The sequence below is a fragment of the Callorhinus ursinus genome, unplaced genomic scaffold (assembly GCF_003265705.2).
Source record: "Callorhinus ursinus isolate GAN/ISIS: 27379988/994484 unplaced genomic scaffold, GSC_fseal_2.0 scaffold16, whole genome shotgun sequence".
NCBI lineage: Eukaryota > Metazoa > Chordata > Mammalia > Carnivora > Otariidae > Callorhinus > Callorhinus ursinus.
In genome coordinates this window covers 11614798-11631523 of record NW_027397078.1, presented here as the reverse complement: position 1 = coordinate 11631523, position 16726 = coordinate 11614798, and the positions used below count along the sequence as shown (strand labels likewise).

Below are 16726 nucleotides of genomic sequence, written 5' to 3'. Positions count from 1 at the left end.
TGAATCCATATCTTCTGTGAAGTGAAATAATCATTTCTATAATGAAGTAAACCTTAAATTCATTGCTATTGTTGCCTTTTTTTTTAAAAAGAGCACTTACTGTTTTTTATTTACTTTAAAATGTTCTTTGTAAAATGTAGACTTTTCTTTAACATCTTAAAAGGATCTTTAATGTGCCCTTTCTTATGTTAGAAGTCAATAAAATTAGAGATTTTTCTGATTTCCTTGCATTAGCAGAGACTAAGTTCTTGTAGCATTGTATTTATCTATACAAAGAAGTATGAATGACACTTTGAGAAAAATGAAATTGTAGTTTAAAATGAATCTGTTTGTAAAATTAAAAATGATTCCCTGTAAGTGTGCCTATAACTAGAGCCTTATTTATTTTATGGGTATCATAAATGTGCATTTTGAGTGTTTATATGAAATGCCTCTATAAGTCATACAGAAGAATTTTCTTTTTCTGTAGGACAGTGAAATTGGGTTGATATATTAAAATATCACAATATATTTAACTTAAGTGTATTTAGGACAAAATTATTAGTGTCCCTTGGAATGAGTTATGGCCAAATTCATCTTAATTTCTTGATACTGTCTTGTCAACACTTTTCATAGAAGTAAGGGTTCCCTGGGTTTATATTACTAGGTCAGTTGGAGCTTTATTTACTTTTATTCAGGGGGACAAAGACTGGTAGTCTGGAGACTGGATTTTGATTTGGTTGCTGGTGTCCAACAGCAGAATGCCTGGAGGCATCCACTTGTAACACCGAGTATAAGTGGTGGAATCATTATTACTATATTTAAATACCGATAGTTGGCAGGAATATGCTAAAGTTTGAATCTAACCATGAATTTTGTCCCTGTCCCTGCCCAGGGCAACTGCTACTGAAAAGACATGCTCATCTGAGGAGGTAGACAGCAGAGGTGGTGGTTTGGAGCTAAATATTACTTCATTGCTAACTCAGGGGAAGAGGTGTAGGATGTTGGCTGTGTTTCCTAAAGAGCACCTAGCAGTTTTCACCTTGTGTAATTAAGCTTCTGCATGTTTTTCAAATTATAACTTTATGCTTATGATTTTATCTCTTCTTAGTTTTCCTCACAGGAGAAAAAGCCAATTCAGTATTGAAACGCTATCCAAGAGCGAATGGACTTTTTGAAGAGATAAGACAGGGCAACATTGATCGTGAATGCAAAGAAGAAATCTGCACATTTGAAGAAGCAAGAGAGGCTTTTGAAAATACTGAGAAAACTGTAAGTATATTGGCAATTTTTAAGAAACATTCACAGTTTTGCCTACCTTTTGGATGTATGTTTGCAATCTGCATTCCCAAATGTGTGCATTTTTATCAGTTACAAATGGATCACAAATTACATTTGTGAAGAACTCTGGAAGTGGCATCTAACTAAGAATACTCTGTGGATAGGAGAGCCACATTCACTTCCCTGTCTTTGAGGGCCCTGTTTCCACAGGACTCTGCTGCGCAGAGATTGATCATCCTAGCAAGAGGGAAGCGCTTGTTTCACACGAGGCTCTGATGGGGAAAGTTATAAATATCATCACCTTACTCTGCCTTATCAGTGAGAAAGTGTGGAGGAACCTAATAGATATTGACACTGTTTTAAAATCGTTTACTTCTTGTACAAAAGAAAAGACATATCCATATTTGAACTCTCCTCCCCACTCTAAGAATACTCCTTAACCTCTCTTTACTCTAGATGGCAAGCCATTCAAGGAGAGCAGGGTTGGGAAAGCAAAAGGCAGTGGTATAAATTCTGTGGAACTGCTCTGCAGTTGGAGATGACATTACCAGGGGTAGCCATTATAGAAAGATCCATTTCTGTGCACCAACCACGAAAATAACACTAGATGCGAAACAAGTGATGTCAGATGTGCTTGGAGGGATATCAATTATGTCTCAGAAGTAGCAGATAGAGAAGTTTTAAAGAAAGGGGTTTGTTTGTTTGCTTTTAAAGATTTACTCATTTATTAGACTGTGAGTGGGGCGGGGGCAGAGGGAGAATCTCAAGCAGACTCCCCGCTGAGCATGGAGCCTGATGCAGGGTTTGATCCCACAACTCATGAGATCACGACCTGAGCCAAAATCACAAGTTGGATGCTTAACTCACTGAGCCCCCCAGGCGCCCCAGAGAAAGGGGTTCTGATCTTTTGTTAGATAGAAAAGGAGCCAGAAGTTAAGAGGAAGGAGCTCAAGGAGAGATGATGAGGGAAGCATCACAAAGTCAGTGTATAAATTGATAAGCTGTAAGCATCAGTTTTTATATTTTTATTTTTTTTATTGAAGTATAATTGACATACTCTATTAGTTTCACATATATAACATATCAGTTGGACAATTGCATACATTACTTAATGGTGTAGTCATCTTCTGTCACCATCCAATGTTATTACAATATTATTGGCTGTATTCCCTCTGCTCTACTTTTCATCACTGTGACTTAGTTTATAACTGGAAGTTCGTACCTCTTAATCCCTTTTATCTATTTTACCCATCCCCCACCCACCGCCCCTCAGGCAACCACCAGTTTGTGGTCTGTATTTAAGGATCTGTTTGTTTGTTTTTTAGATTCCACATAAAAGTGAAATCATATAGTATTTGTCTTTCTCACTTAGCATAATACCCTCTAGGCCTGTTCGTGTTGTTGCAGATGACAAGATCTCATTCTGTTTTATGGCTGAGCAGTATTCTACTGTCTGTCTGTGTGTGTGTGTGTGTGTGTGTGTGTGTGTGTGTGTGTGTGTGTACATGTGTACCATATCTTCTTTACCTCTTTGTTTATCCTTGGACACATAGGTTGCTTCTGTATCTTGGCTATTGTAAATAATGTTACAGTAAACATCAGTGTGCATATATCTTTTTGAATTAGTGTTTTTGTGTTCTTTGGATAAACACCCAGTAGTGGAATTACTGGGTCATATGATATTTCTTGTTTAATTTTTTTTAAAGATTTTATTTGAGAGAGAGAGAGAGAGAGTACGAGTGGGGGAAGGGGTGGAGACAGAGGCAGAGGGAGAAGCAGACTCCCCACTGAGCATGGAGCATGACATGGGGCTCCATCCCAGGACCCTGAGATCACGACCTGAGCCAAAGGCAGATGCTTAATCAACTGAGCCTGGTTTTAATTTTTTGAGGAGCCTCTATTGTTTTCCACAGTGGTTGCACCAATTTACATTCCCACCAACAGTGCACGAGGCTTCCTTCTCTCCACATCTTTGTCAAAACATTATTTCTTGTTTTTTTGATACTAGCCAATTTGACAGGTGCTCATTGCAGTTCCGATTTGTATTTCCCTCATGATGAGTGAATTTGGGCATCTTTTCATGTGTCTGTTGCCTATCTGTAGGTCTTTTTTGGCAAAACGTCTTTTCAGGTTCTCAGCCCACTTTTAAAATTTGATTGTGTGTTTGTTTAAAGTGGTTTTTATTTTTTTGTTTTAAATCAAATTTATTTATTTTTTTAGAGACAGAGAGCACAAGTGGGGAGAGGGGCAGAGCGACAAGGAGAGAATCTCAAGCAGACTCCACACTGAGTGAGGAGCCTGACTCAGGGCACAAACTCATGACCTTGAGATCATGACCTGAGCCAAAATCCAGAGCCGGATGTTTAACTGAGCCCCCCAGATGCCCCTAAAGTGTTTTTTAAATCTTAAATCCCACAGTTAAAAATGAAAAAAAAAATCATCTACAGTCCCATCGTGCAATCACAAAGCACTGTTGGCCTTTTAGTTTCTTCCCAGCTTTTTTGCTGTGCACCTACTTAGTCCTCATTTTATTATACACATTTATATTTTTGTTATGAAATCAATATATGGTCATTATAGAGAAATTTAAACTACAGTAAAACATGAAATGAATAAAATCATTTCAATTTTTAGCACCATCAGTTTTCAGATTTTGGTATATATTATTCCGGCCTATTTTTAATGCATAGATAATTTTTAAATAACAGTAAGATGGTAATATAAATAGTGCTTTATAGCATGCAGCTTTTAATAAAAACTGGTTAAAACAAGCAAAGCTTAGTTTTTGATATTACCATTTTTCAAAAAATACAAATTTTAGATATTCTACCATCATTTTCATAAAGCCCAATGACTTTTCATCCTGCTTTATCATTCTTCTTTAATGGAAAGGTAAGAACTTTAGTGGAAAGATACTTTGAAATTATGTAAATCTTCTGTTCTTCATCAGCCTATTACCCACTAGTTTTAACATCTGTTTATGATTCTTGACTGAATCAATTATAGTTGCTAAATGATGATTTCTAACTTCATATGTACATTTGTTGTTTGGCATTCAGGAAAGTTCCAGGGCAGGAACTTTCCCATTATCTATCTATCTATCTTTTAGTACAGACTCAAAGATTACTTTTATCAATGAACTGTAATCCCTTACTGTCAATGTTTTGATCAAATTGTCCCAAATTTGGCTAATGGAAGTTTCTTTAACTTCAAACTGGCTTCTGTGTCTTTTTCACATTATCATTTTATTTATTTGTTTATTTGAGAGGGAGCGCACATGCATGTGCACACAGGTTGGGGGAGAGGCAGAGGGAGAGGGAGTGAGAGAATCTTATGCAGGCTGCACGCCCAGCAAGAAGCCTGACTTGGGGCTTGATCTCACAACAATGAGATCGTGACCTGAGCTGAAATCAAGTTGGATGCTTAACCCACTGAGCCACTCAGGCACCCCTGCTTATGGGTTTTTTTAAATGCAATTTTTTTTTTTTTTTAGGTGGGCTCCACATGCAATGTGGGGTTTGAAATTTCGACCCTGGGATCAAGAGTCAAATGCTCTACTGACTGAGCCACCCAGGTGTTCCTGCAATTGTTTTTTAAATTTTCATTGTAGCCATAAATTAAAGACATGTTATTGAATGTGGATTTTTGATCATAGTGGAAAATCTTCTACACCCTATTAGAGAGCAATTCACATAGTTTCTTCTAATATACTTGAGCTTTTACATTTAGATCTCTGATTCACTCACTAGTTTATTCTTGAGTATGGTGTGAGTTATGGATATGATTTCTTTTCATATGGCTCTAGAGTTGTCCAGAGACCATTTCTTATAAAATCCATCTTTGCTTCAGTGATTTTAGTTACCCTTATGCATCTCAGTGCTTCTATGTATCCGTTCCTGCCCACAGAGATAGGATGCTGCATTTCAGCCATCTTTGAAGCAAATAGAAGAAGAAACTCCTTCAGCAATTGCTTAAGCAGTGCTCTGCCCTCTCCAGCATCACCTTTTCTTCTCTGTAGATTCATTCTCATTAGTCTATACACCTTTAAAAAGAACTCTCTTCACCCCTCATCCCGCTCCAACAACTACCTCACGACTTGAAACTCTCTGTTCTGTCTGTACTCACCTCCCCTGGTGAGGTTTCCTAGTGTCATGGTTTGAAATGTTAACGACTCCCAAATTTTTATGGAGGGCCACCCTGCACTGCAGAACTGTGTGACTCACTGCTTACTTAGCATCTCCTCTTGGAATCGAATATGTTTCTTAAACTCAACATAAAATATTCACGCCCCTTCCCCCCAAATCTGCTTCTACCACAGCCCTTCTGATTTGAGTGGTAACTCTGTCCATCTCTTTGCTAAGCCCCCAAACCTTGTTGTTATCCCTGACTTTTCTCTTTGTTTCATATGCGCATCCCATCTGCTGATAGTGTTGGTTCTAACGTGAAAATACATTCAGAATCTAACCACCTTTCACATCTCTCTACTTGTTAACACCTTACATCCAAGCCACCATCACTCTCTTATCTGTATGATTTCTTGCCCCCCTCCCCATAGTTGATTCTCAAAACAGGCCAGAGTGATCCTTTAAAGTGTCTTCTCTGTAATGTCTTCCTCACTTAACGTCAGAGTGCTTGGAATCACCCACAGGGCACTATACTGGCAGTCCCAGGCCCTCTCCTCTCCACTCCTTCGCATCTCCTCTGACACTTTGCCTCTCATTCACTTTGCTGTGGCTTTCTTGTGGCTCCTTAGAAATACACAGTGCACGTCCTGCCCGTGTAGTCACAGTGCATGACTTTGGCGCTTTGGGCTTTTCTCTTCCAGACAGGCTCCCTCACCACTTGAGGTCAAGTTCACTTTCTCAGCAAGAATGAATCTTACCTTAACTTGTAACCTCTTGCCCCTTCTCTGAATTATTTTTCTTTCCGGCACTTCTCACCTCTGACATCTGTTAATTTTATTTATTGTTGCTCTCCCTCGAGAACTATTAGCTCTACAACAGCTGCATTGCTTGGTCATAGCTATGGTCCTTAGCATATAAAACAGTGCTGGCACATAATAGGAATTAATTAAATATTTGAAGCATGAATGAAGAATGAATGACTGGATTGGCATATTATGAGGTACATTTATTTCATAGGAAGTAGTGATTTAAAACTTACTCACAAAATAGATGATAGATGTGGACTTAATTTTAAAAACTTTTTTAGGGGCGCCTGGGTGGCTCAGATAGTTAAAGCGTCTGCCTTCGGCTCGGGTCATGATCCCGGGGTCCTGGGATCGAGTCCCGCATCGGGCTCCCTGCTCAGCGGGAAGCCTGCTTCTCCCTCTGCTTCTCTCTCTCTCTCCCTCCGTCTCTCATGAATAAATAAATAAATAAATAAAAAATCTTAAAAACTTTTTTATTATTATACTGGTATTAGGTTCCTTTCCTTTATGGTTTAGAGCTTGTCATCTGAGTTAGTTTATGTCGTTAAAACCATACCATTCACAATAAGGTGTGCCCAAAGTCTTTTGGTTTAATAAGTGTAATAGAAATAGCATTCTGATCCCTGATCTGTTTCAGAATAGTGTTTGTTATATGTTAACAAGGATCTGCTCTGTGTTAAGAAGTACTGAACAACACAGTTTCATCTTTGAAGTTCATGACTGATTAATTCTGGCAGTGAAGAAAATGATTGACTTTTGGGATTTGCTTTCTATACTTAGACTACTTATTAACTATCTTTTTGTTTACTAAAATTTATCACTCAGGTTCATTCATACATATTTTCATCATCCCCAAATCTGAACTGTGTTAATTTAGAAGTATGCTTTCAGTAGGATGGGGTGGGGTTTTTTTTTCTTTTTTGTAATTTTTTACCTAATTGGAACACAAGTCTAATTATAACATATAGTGGAAGAAAGCGTAGTTCATGGTTCTCATTCTCATCGTGTAAAAATTTGGTCAGATTTAATCAGATTTATCTGCTAAGTACCTGCTATATAACAGACATGGGACATAAAACAGTGAATAAGCTGACCATCATGGCATTTGAGATATGATGGAGACAGCATACATATACACAGAATCTCACATACGCAGTAGTTACCAGAATTCTGTGCCACAATCCTCTGCCTTGAGAATGACCAGTGGACCTGATTTGGTGTCTCAACTTTGCCACCTACTGACTGTATTGCTTTGTGCAAACATTTTACCTTTCTAGGCATCAATTTCTGTATCTTTCAAAAAGTAGAAATTATACCTACAGCATTAGGTTTGAGGCTGTGCACTTAGCTTAGTACTTGGCATAGAGGATGCTCTCAGTAAATAAATTCTGTTCTAGTTTTTAGGTGCTCCATTACAGTCACTTTATTTAGGAATCATTATTTGATCTCTTCCGTTATTTTCTTTTTTCCTCTCTATTGGTGCATCAGGGTGCTTTGCATGTTAGAATTTTAAATTTTGAACTAACATGAATAAAATATAAGTAATTTTTTAAAACAGCTATTTCAGAACTTTTCTTCATGTATTCTAGTTTATTTGTGCTTGACTTTTCAAAATGGTTATCCTCAAACTTTACTAGATTGCATAAGAATCAGGTCGGCTACTTGTCAGAACTGCATAGTTCCACTTAGCACCTAGATCTGCGTTTCTAATACTATTCCACAGTAAAAGGAACCATGACTATTTAGGGAAATGGCCAATTCTAGGGCTGGGGCAGGGAGAATACAAGATGAACTGGAGTATACTGCAGTACTAGAAAGTGAGGAAGTGCTAAAAACAAAGAATGGGAGCATGTCACCGGGACACAGGAGCCAACCTGAAGGAGGTCTCAGTGGTCAGAGCTGGAACAATTTGAGTCACAGAATAAGTAATGCAATATTGGATTATAACCCAAAGCATACAGTAAATACACATATGTCCACAATGATATAAATGAATGAATGAAAAAATAAATAGCTGAGAAAAATATACAGTACACAAGAATTCCAAATTATACATGCAGATACTCCCCTTTCCAGGAGGTGGAACTTAATTCTCTGCCTTTCTTGTTTGTGGTTTGGACTTAACGATCTGCTTCCAAAGAATAGAGTATGGGTAGTGCTGGGAAATAACTTTACCATGGTGAAACCTGGCGAACACTGCCTTGACCATGTGATCAAGGTTAGCATCATCAGTGATAAGTCATATATAGCATGTGATGACAAGGGACTTCACTTCTGTGGAGTTTTCCCCCCAATGCATAACCCCAGTGGGATCATGAGAAAATTACCAAAGACATCCAAATTGAGAGACATTGTACAAAATACCTGACTCCTCAAAACAAGATCATAAAAAAGAAGACTGAGAAACTGTCACAGACCAGAGGAGACTAGACATGATGACTAAACGCAATATTGGTCAAAAGGTCATTAGTGGGAAAACTAGTGAAATGCAAATCTGTTGTTAATAGTAATGGACCAGTATTGGTTCACTATTTCTAACAAATGTACCATTCCATTGTAAGATGCTAATGTTAGTGGATACTTGCTGAGGAGTATAGGAGAATGCTCTGTACTATCTTTGCAACTTTGCTATAAATATAAAATTACTGCAAAATAAAAATGTTTAGTTTTAAAATTCACGGTTCAGGGTCCACAGGTCTCCACGGGACCAGGGAACATGCTTTAAGGAGCAGCCTTGGGGATTCTAATGTACATGATCAGCACTAACATTTTATAAGATTGTAAAGCAAGTTGTTCAACTAAAACCATGTAGTTGGAATACTCAAAAAGCTTTACAGTGTGTGGTATTCTCAGGGGTGCGGATGACTGGGGTGTCCTGTCTGGGTGCATCATCCCAATTTTTTATCCCATTCCCTGTGTCCTCCATGCTCCACTCTACCCCCAAGCTGTGGTTGCATTTTAGAAACTGAGTCAGTAATATCCAGGGCTTTTAGATCTAGGTCCAATGATTGATTGTGTTTCAGATAATACCTATCATTCCAAAGTGTTGCTATTTAAATTGGTTTTATGTGGAAATTGTTGAAAGAGAAATTGAAGAAAGAACTATGCAGTGCCCTTTAGTGCTAGATGTTGTTAACAAAAGCAACACTGGAACTCTCTGAATCTGGAGCACACGGCAAGAGGTAGCATGTAGACACTTTTGTGTGGAGATAGCAATTAAAAGAAGTGTTCGGTGTCTGAGGTATTTTAGACTTGGTTACTAGTTCCCCAGAGATTTCTCATCACACTTGCAGGCAGAAACTCAGATTCTTTGGCATTGTTAAGGAAACTCCTATTTCACTTAGCCTCTGATGGCACTTGAGCCGCTGATTCAGAACTTTGCCCTTTGAGGGATGAGGGACTTCAGGAAGGAAAGGAGGTAGGAGTTGAGTCTGGGCATAGACATGTAGGGGCAAACATGGAGCATTACTGCCACCATCTCCCAGCCATACTCTGCATATTCATCCACATGTTCCCACATGTTCCCTAGGCCCATCCCAAGCCCCTCCTGGGGGAGCCAAATATGAAGTTTCCCTTCAACCACATGAGAATTGTTTCCTGGGGCTCCTACAGGCATCCCCACTACTTCTTTTGGGATCTCTTGAGAATAAGATAGTAAGTTAGGCAGGGCCAAAGTATGTTATTTTGTGTGTATTTTGAAAATCCTCATCTTGTTCCTGATCTTAGAGGAAAAGTCTCAGTTTTTCACCACTGAGTATGATTTTAGCTGTGGGTCTGTCATACATGGCCTTTATTATGTTGAGGTATGTTCCCTTTAAGCCCACTTTGTTGAGAGTTTTTATCATGAACGGTGTTGAATTTTGTCAGATGCTTTTTCTGCATCTATTGAGATGTAGATTTTATTTGAGAGAGAGAATGCGTGCATGTATGCACATGAGTAGGGGGAGGGGCAGAGGGAGAGGAAGAAGCAGACTCCCCGCTGAGCAGGGAGCCTGCTGAGCAGGGAGCCTAATGCGAAGCTCAATCCCAGGACTCTGGGATCACAACCTGAGCTGAAGGCAGACGCTTAACCGACTGAGCCACCCAGGCGCCCCGAGATGATCATATAATTTTTATCCTTTGTTTTATTAATGTGTATCATATCGGTTGATTTGCAAATACTGAACCATCCTTACATCCTTGGAGTAAATCCCACTTGGTCATGGTGAATGATCCTTTTAATGTCCTGTTGAATTTAGTTTGCTAATATTTTGTTGAGGATTTTTGTATCCGTGTTCATCAGGGATATTGGCCTGTAGGTGTGGTTTTGTTTTTTTGGTGTGTGTGTGGTTTTTTTGTTTTTTTTTTTTTTTTTTTAGTGTCTTTGTCAGGATTATCATATCAGGGTAATGCTGGCCTCATGGAATGAATTTGGAAGTGTTACTTCCTCTTCAATTTTTGGAATAATTTGAGGAGAATAAGGATTGACTCTATTTTAAATGTTTGGTAAAATTCACCTGTGAAGCCATCTGGCCCTGGACTTTTGTTGTTGGGAGTGTTTTGGCTACAAAATTCAGTTTCCTCACTAGTAATCAGTCTGTTCAGATTTTTTTCTTTATTTCTGATTCAGTTTTGGAAGATTGTATATTTCTAGATATTTATCCATTTTCTTTATGTTCACTTTGTTGGCATAAATTTTTCATAGCAGTGTGTTACAATCATTGTATTTCTGTGCTGTCAGTTACTTCTCTTTCATTTCTGATTTTATTTGTGTCCTTTTTTTTCCTTGATGAGTCTGGCTGAAAGTTTATCAGTTTTGTTTATTTTTTCCAAAGAACCAGTGCTTGGTTTCGTTGATCTTTTCTTTTTTTTCTCTTTCTTTTTAGTCTCCATGTCATGTACTTCCACTCTGATCTTTATTATTTCCTTTATTCTACTAACTTTGGGCTTTGTTCTTTTTCTAGTTCCTTTAGGTGTAAAGTTAGATTGTTTGAGATTTTTCTTGTTTCTTGAGGTAGGCCTCTATTGCTATAAACTTTCCTCTTAGAAATACTTTCATTGTGTCCCAAATATGGACTGTTGTGTGGGGGTTTTTTTTTTTTTTTGAAGACTTTATTTACTTACTTATTTGAAAGAGAGAGGAGGGGCAGAGGGAGAGAAAGGATCTCAAGCAGACACACTAAACGCAGAGCTCAATGCGGGACTCAATCTCATGACCCTGAGACCATGACCTGAGCTGAAATCAAGTGTTGCAGGCTTAACCAACTGAACCACCCAGGTGTGCCGAGAGACTGTTGTGTTTTTATTTTCATTAGTCTCCATGTATTTTTTTATTTCCTTTTTGATTTCTTCATTGACCGATTGGTTGTAAATTTAGTAGCATTTTGTTTAGCCTCCATATGTTTGTGTTTTTTTCCAGTTTTCTTCTTGCATATGCTTTCTAGTTTCATACTATTACGGTCAAAAAAAGATGTTTGATATGATTTCAGTCTTGTTAAACTTATTGAGACTTGTTCTGTGGCCTAGCCTATGATCTGTCCTGGAGAATTTTTCACGTGAACTTGAAAAGAATGTATATTCTACTGTTTTTGGATGGAATGTTTTCTATGTATCTGTTAGGTCCATCTGGTCTAGTGTGTCATTCAGCGTCACTATTTCCTTGTTACTTTTCTTTCTGGATGATCTCTGCATTGATGTAAGTGGGTTGTTAAAATGCCCTACGATTAATTACATTACTGTCGATTTCTCCCTTTTTGTCTGCTAATATTTGCTTTATGTATTTAGGTGCTCTCCTGTTGGATGCATACATATTTACAATTGTTATATCCTCCTGTTGGATTGATCCTCTTATCATTGTGTAATGCCCTTCTTTGTCTCTGGCTATAGTCTTTTTTGTCCAATATAAGTATTGCTGTTCTGGCTTCTTTTTTGCTTCCATTTCCATGGAGAATCTTTTTCCATCCCTTCACTTTCAGTCTGTATGTGTCTTTAGGTCTGAAGCGAGTCTCTTTTTTAGAGAGAGAGTTCAAAAGTAGGGAGGGGCAGAGGGAGAGAGAGAATCTTAAGCCGGCTCCATACCAATCATGGAGCCTAAGGCAGGGCTCGATCTCACGACCCTGAGATCATGACCTGAGCTGAAATCAAGAATGGGGCGCTTAACCGACTGAGCCACCCAGGTGCCCCTGAAGTGAGTCTCTTATAGGCAGTACATAGATGGATCTTTTCCCTTTTTATCCATTCATTTACCCTGTGTCTTTTGATTAAAGCATTTAGGCCATTTATACTTCAAGTAATTATTGATAGATACGTACTTATTGCCATTTGTTAATTTTTTTCTGGTTGTTTTAGTACTACTCTATTCATTTCTTATTCTCTTGCTGTCTTCCCTTGTAATTGATGACTTTATTTAGTGTTATGCTTGGATTCCTTTCTCTTTATTTTTAGTGTATCTATTATAGGTTTTTGGTTTGTGGTTACCGTAAGATTCATATATCCTAAGTATATAGCAGTCTATATTATGTTGATGGTTGCTTAAATTGGAGCACATTCTAAGAGGAACTTTATTTTTACTTCCTCGTCCATGTTTTATGTATATGTTGTCATATTTTATATCTTTATTTTGTGAATCCCCTATTTTTTAGATAATCGATTTTTACTATTTTTGTCTTTAACCTTCCTACTAGCTTTATAAGTGATTGATCTACTACCTTTACTGTATGTTTGCTTTTACTTGTGAAATTTTTTTCCTTTCATGATTTTCTTCTAATTATGGCCTTTTCTCTTCTGCTTAAAGTCCCTTTAACCTTTCTTGTAAGGCCATTTTAGTGGTGATAAACTTTAACTCATTTGTCTGGGAAACTCTTTATCTCCACAATTCTGAATGATAACCTTGCTGGGTAGAGTACTCTTTGTTGTGTTTTTTTTTTTCCTTTTAGCACTTTGAATATATCATGCCATTCCCTTCTGGCCTGTCAAGTGTCTGCTGAAAAATTAGCTGACAGCCTTATGGGGTTTCCCTATTACATAACTGGTTGCTTCTCTCTTGGTGCTTTTAAGATTCCCAACTTATCTTTAATCTTTTACATTTTAATTATTATATGTCTTGGTGTAGACCTCCTTGAGTTCATCTTGTTTGGTGCTCTCTTTTATTCCTGGACTTGGATGTCCATTGCCTTCCCCAGGTTAGGGAAGTTTTCAACTATTACTTCTTCACATAAGTTTCTGCCCCTTTCTCTCTTCTTCTGGGATCTCTCTCATGCAAATGTTACTATGCTTGATGTCGTCCTAAAGAGCCCTTTACATATTCTCATTTTTTAGAATTATTTTTTCGTTTTGCTGTTCAGCAGGGTGCTTAACACTACACTGTCTTCCAGATTGCTGCTCTGTTATTCTCCATCTTCTAATCTGCTGTTGATTCCTTTTAGTGTATTTTACGTTTCATTTATTGTATTCAATGGATTGATACTTTTTTATATTTTCTATGTCTTTGTTGAAGTTCTCAATGAGTCATTTAGTATATCCATTCTTCTCTAGTCTAGGGAGCATCTTTATGACCATTACTTTGAACTTTTTATCAGGTAGATTGCTTATCTGTTTCATTTCTTTCTTGTTCTAAAGTTTTGTCTCATTCTTTCATTTGGAGCATATTTCTCTGTTTCCTCATTTTGTTTGACTTTCTGTGTTTGTGTCTATGAATGAGGCAGAATATCTACCTATAATGGCCTTGTGTAGGGACAGCCCCTGTTTAGACCGCATGTCCCTGGCAGCTTTGGCTGGCTGGCTGGAGTTTTAACAGGCATGGGCTGGAAGTCCCAGGGCACTCGGCTGGCGCTACCCTGCTTGGACAGCTGGAACTGAAGTGGGCACAAGCTGGGGGGCCTTGGGGCTCTCTGGATAGAGGGCAGCCTGGCAGTACAGCTGGAGCTATAACAGGTGTGGTCTGGGAGGTCCTGGGGCACTCTGCATAGGGGGTGCCCTGGCGAGTCCCCTGGAGCTAAAGTGGGTGCAAGGCTGGAGTATCCTGGGATGCTTGATACCTGTGTTGCCTTGGTGAGATTACTAGAGCTATTGTAGACATTGTCCAGCAGTGTCCACGTACGTGTGATGCTGGGGCCACTTTAGTGGGAAGGCTGGGGTTGGTGTGGGCTAGGGGCTCAGGGCTCACTAAGGTAGCTCGCTGGCTAGGGCACCCAGACACTACTCCCATATGTGCAGTCAAGGTGGAGAGGGAATATAAATTGTGGTGCTCACCAGCCCCTTCAACCCAAACAGCTGGGAAGCTTCCTGCTGTTTGGCAGAGTCCTAGGACTGGTTCCTTTATATTCTAGTTGCTCGTTTAAATTGTGCCTTCTTTTCTGTGCCCTAGGGCAGACAAATCTGTTTCTGATCCCTCAGTACTATCCCTCCCCACTGTAGTTCACAGTGTAGGAGGTGGGAGTTCTGGTCTTTTTCTTTCCTGCTGTTTTATATGCTGCCCCTCTATCCTTTGTTGTTCAGAAGCTGTTCAGTCAGTCCTCAGTTCATTAGGAGGAATTGCTTTATATGTAGGTTTAGATTTGGTGTGTCCATGGAGGAGTGAGTTCAAGGTCTTCCTATGTCACCATCTTGGACACTTTGAAAAACCTTATATGACCAATTAAAGTAAGTTTTTATTCATTAAATTGTTGATATTTTTTAAATTAGTGGTGTTTTATTCTCTGGCATTTGGGCCCTTTTTTAGATTATAAATCCTTTGAAGTCGTAGTTATCCTTTTCAGGTTACAGTGAGAACTTAATTTGGAGGGTTTCAGAATCTGTATTACCAAAACAGTGTGGGTCTCTCCATGCCAGGAGTCTGTTAACCTTGACCTGAAGTTACCTCAACAGGTTTCCTCTCCCACTACCAGTTACTCTTTTTCAGACCTGCCCTCATAGATTGGGTACTGGTGGGAGTAATGGGCCCAATTTTTTGTCACTTGTACAATCATTTGCATCATAGATTTAGTGTAACTCTGCATATTATTGTAGGCAACAGTGTCTAGTTAGTGATGCCCTGTTTAACCTCCAGATATGCTATTCACCTAGGATTATACTAAAGACACATACAGAATTTGAGAACTCATCAGTGCTTATTATTAGAATTAATTTGCCAGAAGGTGTTCTTCTGATGGATATGGTGGAAATCCAAGGATTCCATGACAATATTGCACCAGAGTTTGGGGTCACATAAATGATGAGTCAGGTGTCTAAAAAGACCCTGCTTTGTGTAGCCACTCTAGTTTGACAGTCTAAACTCCCATTCCTTAGTGATAGGCAGATCTCCTACCCATTCTCTTCCAATTGAAACTTCAGTGTTGGATTTCCTTTATGCCCACTTTTTTCTCCTTTGCTCCTTCATCTCCGGCTAGACTTTGACCTTAAGATCATGGAGTGAGGAGAGAAGCATGATCTGCTCTTTAACCCTTACCCTTCCCATCTCTCTCCTTAAGTATTTTCAGGGGAAAGGAAGGGGAAAGGGGACAGATGTCTCTAACTTAACTGGTATTGCTCTATCCCCTTTTTGGTTGTCACTAATTCTTTGGTGGGCCTAATTAAAATTGGATGGGAGGTGAACAGTGTTCTTCAAGGGGTCCCTAAAAGAAACCTCTGTACAACATAGTTCCCGGAATAGGAGTTATGACTCCTTGTTGGCCTCTTCTACCCCCTTTCCCAGCTGGCTTCTATCCTAGTATGTATGCCTCACATCCTTGTTGGGGCCTTTAGCCCTCTGGGACAGAATAGCTGCAACATGGCTCAGATTTTCCACAGTATCCACCTAACTGGTGGGAAATTCTTACACCCTTATTTTAATCTTTGGGAAAGGTCTGTAGCATCACTGACCCTGTTCTCTACCTTACTTTCCTCAGATCCACCCTGCCCTTCATATGGGCACAGGGGGCAGGAGTGGGGTACATCACCCATTCCACTGCTTAAGCATATGTCCACTCAGGGGGTGAAATGTCTGTGTTCTCTTCATACACATATCCTAACTCTTCATACACATAACCTAACCCTGGCTTTCTTAGAGCTCCCCTCAGTAGTTCAAAGTCTTAAGTTCTGAACAGTAACTGTGACTCTGAAATGTGACATGCTAACTTAGCATGTGCAGCAGTGATCCTAGTGGCCTTGTTGGCTACTGTGCTGCTGCTTTGGGATGGGTAATTGCTTGATAGGTGGTACTCTCCTTGTTAGAAATGGCTCACATTATGTAACAGTGAGCTGCAATCAGTCAGTGAAATTGATGAGAATAAAACTTTCACATTCAAATTGGGATTTGAGTAGAAACCTAGGTCAGCAATTTTGCTTGTTAAATCGTTATTATCTATTATTTCATTTGAAAGATGATGTCACATGCCTCCCATAGCATGCTAGGAGGAGGTTAGCCATGAATTCAAAGAACAGGGGTTTACCTGTTTAATACACTAAGCCTTTCCCTCCACAAAAAGAAAAGAAAAGTCAGAAACCACCCATTCTAGGATGAGACTGAAATGTAAAATGATACAATATCCAAGACAAAATGCGTATTTTTTCTTTATTAAT

The 16726-nt window shown here is 39.0% G+C and overlaps 1 protein-coding gene across 5 annotated transcripts in view; it reads left to right on the top strand.

The window, feature by feature from the left end:
- PRRG1 (proline rich and Gla domain 1) overlaps positions 1–16726 on the top strand; it is a 168759-nt gene that overhangs the window by 106178 nt on the left and 45855 nt on the right. For all 5 annotated transcript variants that reach the window (XM_025857852.2, XM_073901934.1, XM_073901932.1 and 2 more), the window contains exon 3: positions 1091–1251. In XM_025857852.2, the coding sequence (XP_025713637.1) occupies positions 1091–1251 (161 nt within the window). The remainder of the gene's footprint in view (positions 1–1090; positions 1252–16726) is intronic.